The sequence below is a fragment of the Tinamus guttatus genome, unplaced genomic scaffold (genome assembly GCF_059628265.1).
Source record: "Tinamus guttatus ecotype Peru unplaced genomic scaffold, ASM5962826v1 Tinamus_guttatus_pri_ptg000087l, whole genome shotgun sequence".
NCBI classification, from domain to species: domain Eukaryota; kingdom Metazoa; phylum Chordata; class Aves; order Tinamiformes; family Tinamidae; genus Tinamus; species Tinamus guttatus.
This window is the reverse complement of record NW_028288621.1, coordinates 1152567-1161347: the sequence shown is the minus strand read 5'-3', so window position 1 is coordinate 1161347 and position 8781 is coordinate 1152567. Positions and strand designations below refer to the sequence as shown.

General features: G+C 57.5%; 1 protein-coding gene across 1 annotated transcript; it reads right to left on the bottom strand.

Moving 5' to 3' along the window:
- Window positions 1-1948: 1948 nt before the first annotated feature.
- On the bottom strand, window positions 1949-8281 carry LOC148595545 (SUN domain-containing protein 3-like). The gene is made up of 10 exons (XM_088520385.1): window positions 8168-8281; window positions 7181-7253; window positions 6747-6828; window positions 6437-6504; window positions 5879-5949; window positions 4567-4651; window positions 3882-3994; window positions 3132-3299; window positions 2651-2750; window positions 1949-2052 (listed from the first exon to the last, which is right to left on the bottom strand). The coding sequence occupies exons 1-10, from the start codon at window positions 8279-8281 to the stop codon at window positions 1949-1951; spliced, it is 978 nt and encodes a 325-aa protein (XP_088376511.1).
- Window positions 8282-8781: the final 500 nt, after the last annotated feature.

The following is an 8781-nucleotide window of genomic DNA, read 5'->3' as shown; positions in this document are numbered from 1 at the left end:
CAGTTCAGGCTGCCTGGAGCTGCCCTCCTTGCACAGCAAAAATGCATCAGTTTGGGTGATGCTGATGCCCCCTGCACCAGGCGGATGCAGAGCAGGGGCTTTTCTAGCTGCAGCCGCTCGAGCCCTGTGGAAACTTCCTTTAAAGCCTTTGCTTTCCCTCGCGGGCAGCCCTGCCCCGTGGTCCTACAGCCAGAGGGGGCGGGCGAGGGGCTGCCCTGGGGCCGCCACGGCCCCTCTCCGTGCTCTGGGCCGCCCTCCTGCAGCCGCCCGCGCCCTCTGCCGCACTCACCCCCTGCTCCTCCGATCTCGGCGCCAGCTCCTCCGTGGCACCATCCAAGGCGGCGGCAGTGGCGGGCCCAGGTGGGCCCAGGTGTGAGGGCCGCCGTGCGGCGGGGGGAACTCATGGTTGGCCTCCTCGCCGCGGTCGCCAGGCAGGGGGTCCCCGCGCGGCGCCGTGTCATGTCCAGTGCGCGGTGGGACCACAGCACCGCCCCGGACCCGAGCCAGAACCGACACCAGCGTGACCCGAAGCGACAGACCAGGCTGCTTAGCTCCTATGGGGAAAAAGAAATCAAGCTTCAATATGTTAAGGTTTACGTAGCAAAGAACTTTTAACTCTGGGGGCTCATCAGGAGGCTTCTCCTGGGACTGCAGGAGCACTGCCATGGGCCTTGTACCCAGACCAAGCACAATGAGCCCCTGCAGCTTGCTTCTTTGAGGCTTTTAATGTGGAGGACTCTCCTTGAAGGCCAGCACTGTCCCATGCCAGGGGCTGGCACAGCAAATGTTCAACATAGAAGCACACAAAGAGATTGGCCACAAAATGCTCGTCCTGTCAGGCAATACTGAATGACTACAGCATGAACCTGTACGTCCTGAGTGCTCCCCGAGAGTCACTTCTGGATTCATAGGTGAGAGGGACACGAGCATGTCCTGATGTCCCTCCACAAGGAAAACATATCCTTTTTGCCCAAGGCAACATATGGCACCGCACACCTAAAAAGTCACAGAAAGTCCAAAAAAGAGCTGCAGCCCCAACCACTCACAACTCACTCCTTGCCTCCAGAGGCTAAAGCTTTGCAAGTGAGAGCTGGCAACCAGGCACCCATGAGGAAGAGTTTGTTCCACACCCCATTGGCATTACCACTATCTGTGGCTTCAGGTGATGGGTCCTGAGACAGATGCTTGCCCAAGGATTTCCCATTGACTTCACGCTCTGCACCGAGGGCACGAAGAGCTTGCCCTTTCTAGAGCTGAAAGGCCATTTTTTTTTTCTCCAGCAAGAGATGCTCCTACAAGAGGGAAGAAGAGCAGTGAGGAGTTTACCACAAGGTTTCCTTTGCCCACAGATGCTCCCTCCAGCATCCTGCACACAGCTCACATGCACTCTTTTCTCTCTACAAGAGAAAGGGCTGCTCCAAGCTTCAACACATTTCCTAGCATGGCGCGGTCCTTTTGTTTTGGGACCAATCCTTGTGGAGCAGGAGTGCAATGAAGAACAAACAGGTGAAGAACAGAACTGCCAGGCAGCAAGACACACAGTCGAAGTCCCCCTTGTAAGTACATTACTCCTATGTTGCTTGGCAGAGGATTTGTTATTGAAGGCTGGAGAGGTTTCTTCTTGTCTGCATGAGATTGCTGTATGACACAGCAATCTGGCCATTTCCTGGCCAAGCAAGGAAATGCTGTATTTTCTGCTTTACTGCTTTGCGCGTGTCCACCAAGCTCATGTGTCCTCCAAGCTCATATGGAGAGGCCCCTTCACCTCTCCTCTCAAGCTGCACTCCCGTCCACAGCAAGAACAGACCAAGTGGTGTGTGAAAGGAGGCAACCTGTTCCTTTGGAGAGCACCTAGGAAATGCCCTGCTCCACCCCAAACACAAGAGACACAACATTCTTTCTTTTCTCCTTTTCTTTCTTTTATTCTTTTGAAGAAAAGCCAGCAGCATTAGTGCTGCGATGCTCTTTTTCCATGCACCTGCACTCGATAGATACAGGTGTAGTCTGGATTTCCCCAGTTGCTCTCCACCTGGATTTTTATGTACTGAAATGCTTTGTGATGATGACTCTGCAACAAGAAAGTAAGCAAAAGAAACAGCATTACTGGGACATAAATAGCAACAAGAGCAAGTAGCATAGATCCTTTTTAAGCCACACTTGTGCTCAGGAAATGACACCAACGCTCTCAAGAGAGGGAGCTTCCTACTCCCTCTTGGCCCTCCTTTCCTCGGGCTCGCAAAGACTCTGCTGCAGCTCAAAAGCAAATTCCTGCTCTCAGGAAGGTGGCAAGAGCACCTGTGGAAACCTGAGGCTCAGTGATGCTGCGCACTGTGTTTGCCTGTCAGGCACCCATGTTTCTGGACAAAGCACAGGCTCCCTGCGGGTGAAGCACCACGGACACCACTGGCTCTGCCAAAAGCGATGGGTGCAGCTGGGGAGCTCCGGGGATGTCGGTGCCCATGCCTTGGCCCTGTTTGCCATCTGCTTTTACTTTCCTTAACACAGCCGGCCTCTGCTCAGCCTTTGCAGTGGCACGTGTCCCTCTCGTCTGGGACTCAGCATGCTCTGCCCCTACAGCCACCCAGTGTGGGCCCTCGCTCTGCCACAGACTTGCCCACACAGCCGCCTTCCTCCCCGGTGTTGTGTGCACACCCTTGCCGTACCATCAGTGGGAAGAGCTGCAGGACCTCCCTTTCAATGTCGTAGACGAAGGTGCCGAGCAGAGTGGCGTGTCCTTCGTCGTCCAGTCCCTGCGAGACAAGCACAAGGGCAGCAGGTGAGGCGCGACGCCAGCAAGGGCAAAGACGCAGCGCGCTCAGGGCCCGGGATGCCCCATCCCTGCCCTCACCCTCGCTTGCAGCAGCAGCCTGCCCATGGGCTGTGATGCAGCTGCCCCTCCCGAGGGCCTTTTCGGCTGCAGCCCTCCCTTCAGAGGCTTGTCCGCAAAGCGCTGCACCCATCCTGAGAGCCCAAAGGCAGGCCAGGGCTTGAAAGGTGCCCTTAGGACAGTGCCGGGCTCAGCAGGGTGCAGTGCGTAGCCTCTCCTAGCAGGGGGGCAGGGACAAGACAGCCCCTGCTCAGCCCTTTCCCCACAGCCAGCTGGTAGGCGGCTCTGCACGACAGGCCCTTACCGAGACAGCGATGTCTTTGGGGGCACTGCTGACACTCCCAGAGGGCGAATGTGCTTTTGCAATGTGCTGCACAGCCAGAGCAGTGGGCCAGACTGGTGCAGGCAGCCTAATGACCACGTGGCCCTGAGAGCCTTGGAAGGGCCAGCACTGTCCTGGAGTGAGGTCCGTCTGAAAGCAGAAGGCAACAGCAATGAATGGTGAAGGAGTGCCGGCAACAGCACCTGCTCCTGCTCCTGCAGGCAGGAAGATGGCAGCCCTTTGTCGCTGGCTCGTATTGCTGCCCCTCAGTGAAGGCGTGGGTGGGAGGCAAGGGGCAGAAGCAGCAGGCCTTTTTCCCCACCTGCTTAAGTGCACTCTCAGTGTTGCTTACAAAAGGAAGCCGGCTAGGGCATGTAAGAGGGGCTAGTGCACAGCTGACTCCAGGCCCGGGCACAGAAACGTCCTCCAAGGCACTGTCAGAGAGCAGGTAGGCAAGTGGGCAATGTAGGGAGAAACGGCTTCCCCCAGCTGCAAGCCAGGGCCACGAGGCTTGTGGGCACGCTGCGGCCACACAGATGAGTTCATGTGAGTCCTGCCGCAGAGGGGAGCGCTGCTTTCCAGCAAGTCAGCCTTGAGGTGCCAGGAGCACGAGCAATGGCAGGGAGTCGAGCGAGAGTGCTGTACGGAGGGCCAATGCCCTGGGCCTTGCTCTTCTGCCACTTCAGAGGAAGCAACTCGGGCAGCAAGGATGTGGTTTTTCTGCTACAGTACCTTTAGAATAGTCTCGGGAGGGTTGGTGGTGCAGAGGAGCCAAAATACACTGCAGAGCCAATTCTCTGCCAGCGCGGCATTGCTGGAGGTTCTCTGCACATCAATTGTGGCACCTGAAAGGAGACCCATGTGCTCACCGTGGGGCAGCGCACGCCTGGTGCTCAAGGAGTCTTTGTGAGCCTGCGTGCCAGCTGTGCCTGTCACTGTTGCATGCAGTTACATCCCTTGTGAGGGGCTCTGCTGCCTAGGAGAAGGGAGATTCCTTGAGAGCAGCCTCGGCTTCTCTCCCACAGAGGCAGGAAAAGAGAGCTCTGCAGGTGGGGGCAGACAGCGAGGGCTCACCCCAGTGAGAAGGAGAGCAGAGCAAAGCGCAGGGCCTGCTGTGTGGGCAGCAGAGGACAGGGCAGCCCTTCCCACTTGATCCTCAGGGCAATGCTGTGCAAACCAGGAGAGCCTCTGTCAGCACAGAAATGTGGCAGGGCGGTGCCAGAGGCAGCAGCAAAGGACGCGAAGGTGGCACAGGGCGGCAGTCCGAGAGCCCATCGTGACCGCCTGTCTCTTGAGCCCCTTACCATGGCTCACGGCATCGGGGTGGTGCTGCTGAGCAGGGCCTGCAGCACAGCGCCCTTTGGCAAGTGCCATACACGAGCACAGCCCCGGCACCCTTGCCTTCGTGGCGCCATACCTGAGGATTGCAGGGCCCAGTCTGCCATCGGCAAGCCATGTCCTGCGGGCTCCACAACCATGGCCTCCCTCATTTGCTGCACTTGCTGACAAAGACACAAGGGAACACAGAAAAGGACCACGTCAGCAGGCAGTGCTGCACGACTCCTGAGTCCTACCACAGATGTGAGGGGAGAGCCTGTGCCCACAAGGCCAATGCAGACCTTGTGGCTAGAGCCCAAAGGCCCAGGGCTTCCTGAGGAGACGCACGAGCTCTCGGCAAACATGTGCCTGTCTGCAAGCCTTGTGCCCCATAAGCCAGGTCCCCCAGCCGTCTCTCCAGCCTCCTCCAAGCTCAGGCTGCAGATGGACTTAGGCCCTGCCAGGGCCAACTGGGCACACAAGTGTCTCCCCACTGCTCCCGGGGCCAGGCCAGAGCTACAAGCTACGAGCGGCCCATTCTTAAAGCAAGCAACAGAGGCAAGGCTGCTTCTGAACAAGGCCACACAGCAGAGCAAAAGGCAAGAGCAGGTGCCGCTGCAGAAAACTTTGCAGCAGCAGGAGGGCCAGGCATAGGTGCAGGAAAGGCAGGCAGGAAATGCTTCTAGAGCACCCCCATGCATTCAGGTAACTTTCAGAGACTAGGTTTCCTTACATTAAACAGAGTCAGCCCAAGCAAGAAGGCGACAAAGTCTGCCCATGCAAGGCTTCAGGCACAAAATGGAACATCACCTGCTTCATATGTCCGAGCTGCCTGGTGAGGAGAGACAGCTCCTCCCTGAGAAGCTGCATCTCCCTGTCTTGCTCCTGCAGCCTATTCAGCAAGTCCCTGCAGACAGGAGCAGCAGCTGTTAGCGAGCTTTCACCCCTGCCAGGAGCACATGCGAGCTCGGAGAAGAGGAGAGGGGCCCGTGCATGGTGCCTTTTGTTTTGTGCCCTTTTGATGTTGTGGTGCTCCCCTCCCCTCTCCCTCCAGCCTAAACAAAAGCCAGAGGCAAGGAAAAGAGAGACGGCCTGGGAGGGCAAGCGGCGCACGCTCCGCTGACACTAGTGCATGCCACGAGTCCTGCGCCAGCAAGTGTCTCACCCGTTGGCCTTTGTGTCCGGTGCCGGTGTAAACAATTTCAGCATCTCCTGGAAGGCAAAAGGTCTCCATGAACAGAAATCCTGGGAGAGCTGTGGGGCTTCACAGGGAGCCTTCAGGAGGAAGGCCCAGCAGAAGCTGTTGCATGCCTTTGGCAGAAGGAAGCTTGCAGAGCTTCACTCTGCAAGTCTCCGGAGCGCTTGGGCCTTGAGTGGTCTTTGCAGGAGGTGCCTGTCCCGCACTGACTGACCTGCGGCTTGTCTTGTGCCCACGTCGTCCAGTCGTGGAGACTCTCAGGACTCACGGGCCAATAAAGAGCAACTGCAATTCGGAGCACCAAAAAATGGTAATGACCTTGGTCATTATCATTAATGGTAATGGTCTTGGTAATGACCACTAGAGTAATGGTAATGGATTGCTAGAGGCCTGGTGCTTTCTGCCAACGATGGGTGCCAAGAGCTTTGCAGTAGGGAGGCGGTAGGGAAATGCTGCAGAGAGAGGCACAGTGGCACATGGGAGACGTGGCTGCAGCCCTGAAGGGTTGGCACAGTCGCCCCGTGTTGCCTAGCTTTGATTTGGACATTCTGAGGCAGGCGTTGGGCCACGCGAGGTTGCACATGCCAACCAAAGAGGGAAGCTGCACAGGAGGAAGGAGCTCTGTGCCCAAGGGGCTGGCGCTTCCTAATGCCGAGAGCATCTGGAGCACGGCCTAGCGCAAGGGTGAACCCCTGGCCTGTGGACAGCACACCTGGAGCTCCCTGGAGTGCAGAACAGCAAAGCTGACAGCTCTTTGCTCACAAAGACTCACCAAGAGCCACAGGGATCAGTGCCATGAGGATTCCAAAGAGCTTCCTCTTCTTGCAGATGGAATTTTGCCTAGAAAAGGGGGAGTTGTGTGGGTTAGGCAAGTTTCAAGCTGTGGGCAAGGGCCCACTCCAGCACACCCCTGCTTTCCGTGAGCTGCCTCCATCAGCACAGGCAGAGCTTGCTGGCAGCAAGGGCTCCAGGGAAAGCGTGGAGAGACATGGACAAGCAGATGGATAGCAGACCAGCTTGCCCTTGAAATCAAAGCAGAGGGCTCTTCTGTGCTCCAGAGGCGCAGAAGGGATGATACTCACATGGCCGAAAGACATGCGACAAGCCAGCTCCATAAAACCGTCAGCAGCACGGCCAGGCGCTCCGGAAGGCGGAACATCCTCCCTGAGGCAGCAAAGCAGAGGGAAGTGAGGTCTGGTTGCTACGGTGCCAGGAGCTGGGTCTCCACGTGAAGCCCTGTGCCCTTGGGAGGAATGTCTTGAGCCCCACTCCGGAGCAGCACTTTGGCTGTGCCACCAGACCGCACAAGGACATGCCATTTGTAGGTAGCATATGTGGTGTCTCCAGAATTCCCACTCTGAACATGACTACATTGTTATTTGAAGGCCACTTGGCCTGGACAAGGTGGGATGGGTTGGACAGACGTGGAGCCTCCCAGAGGGGACCCGAAGCAGCGGCGTAGCCAACTTAGCACTGAGGCAGAGTCAAGCCAAAGGGCTCTGTGGCGCACACTTACCAGCGACACTGCTGGTTTGGTGGCTCCTGGTGGCGGGCAGCTCGCCCACCGCACTGGCAACAGCCCTGGTCACCTGGGCCCCCAGCAGCAGCGGAGAGTCCCGCTCAGCTGCGGCTGCCCGTGACTTGGAACGGCATGCTCGCCGCGGGGCAGCCCTTCTTGGGCCCATTGCTGGGCACAAACCGGTAGCTGCCAATCACTTGCTCCTTGCTAGGCAGGGCCTCTTTGCCAATTGGGCAAAAAGACGGCACTCAGAATGCAGAGGAGCACGTCCGCTAGGGCCAGCGAGCCGTGAGGCCACAGCCAGGTCCCTGCAGCGGACTGAGGGCGGCTGTGGCCGTGTGGGCTGATAAAGGGCATCTGGCTGTGAGCTCACAGAAGCCCATGAGGTGGCATCAGTCCTGGTGAGATGACAAACTGGGACATACTCACCCCACGCTGCTGCCCGCGGCCCCACGTCCACCACCATGCAAGACGGCCCCTGAAAGCGCATCACTCCTCTGTTGCTTGGCAGAGGACTTGTTATTGAAGGCTGGGGAGGCTTCTTCTTGTCTGCATGAGATTGCTGCATGAGATTGATTATCTCCTGGTCGAGCAAGGAAACGCTGTATTTTCTGCTTTCCTGCTTTGCGTGTGCCCCCCCTTTCCAAGCTCATACGGAGAGGCCCCTTCACCACTTCTTCCTTTATGCTTGCCCTGCTCAAGCCGTGCTCCCGTCTGCAGCTCCTCCCACTCTAGCAAAGTTTTTTAAAGCCCTGTGGGCAAGACGAACTTGGATCTACCAAGTGAAAAGAGTCTCGGAGATGTGCTTGCTTTCCCTTTCACTAGGAAAGCTGACTTGTTCCCCCTTGAAATCAAATATTTTGGCTTTTCTGGACAAGAAGGGAGAACAAGTACTCACAGGGCAGAGATGCTGCTTGTGAAAAAGCTCTAGAACAATATAAAAATGTGTAAAGGGAGCCGCCCGCACCCTCCCCCCACGCTCACCCGCTGCTCCTTGCTCTCGGCGCTGGCTCCTCCGTGGCGCCATCCGAGGCGGCGGCAGCGGCGGGCCCGGGTGGGCCCAGGCGTGAGGGCCGCCGTGCGGTGGGGGGAGCTCATGGTTGGCCTCCTCGCCGTGGTCGCCGCGTCGCGTCCAGCGCGCGATGGGACCACAGCACCGCCCGGCCCTGAGCCAGAACCGACACCAGCGCGACCCGAAGCGACAGACCAGGCTGCTTAGCTCCTATGGGGAAAAGAAATCAAGCTTCAATATGTTAAGGTTTATGTAGCAAAGAACTTTTAACTCTGGGGGCTCATCAGGAGGCTTCTCCTGGGACTGCAAGAGCACTGCCATGGGCTTGTACCCAGACCAAGCACAATGAGCCCCTGCAGCTTGCTTCTTTGAGGCTTTTAATGTGGTGAACTCTCCTTGAAGGCCAGCACTGTCCCATGCCAGGGGCTGGCACAGCAAATGTTCAACATAGAAGCACACAAAGAGATTGGTCACAAAATACTCGTCCTGTCAGGCAATACTGAATGACTACAGCATGAACCTGTACGTCCTGAGTGCTCCCCGAGAGTCACTTCTGGATTCATAGGTGAGAGGGACACGAGCATGT

Bases quoted from the DNA above. Each gene is read 5' to 3' on its own strand.
- LOC148595545 (XM_088520385.1), bottom strand. From the start codon at position 8,281: ATGAGCTCCCCCCACCGCACGGCGGCCCTCACGCCTGGGCCCACCCGG. The intron at 6,505-6,746 runs GTGAGTATCATC...CCCCTTTTCTAG, and splicing joins GTCGCATGTCTTTCGGCCAT to GCAAAATTCCATCTGCAAGA. The intron at 2,053-2,650 runs GTGCACACAACA...ATCATCACAAAG, and splicing joins ACTGATGGTACGGCAAGGGT to CATTTCAGTACATAAAAATC.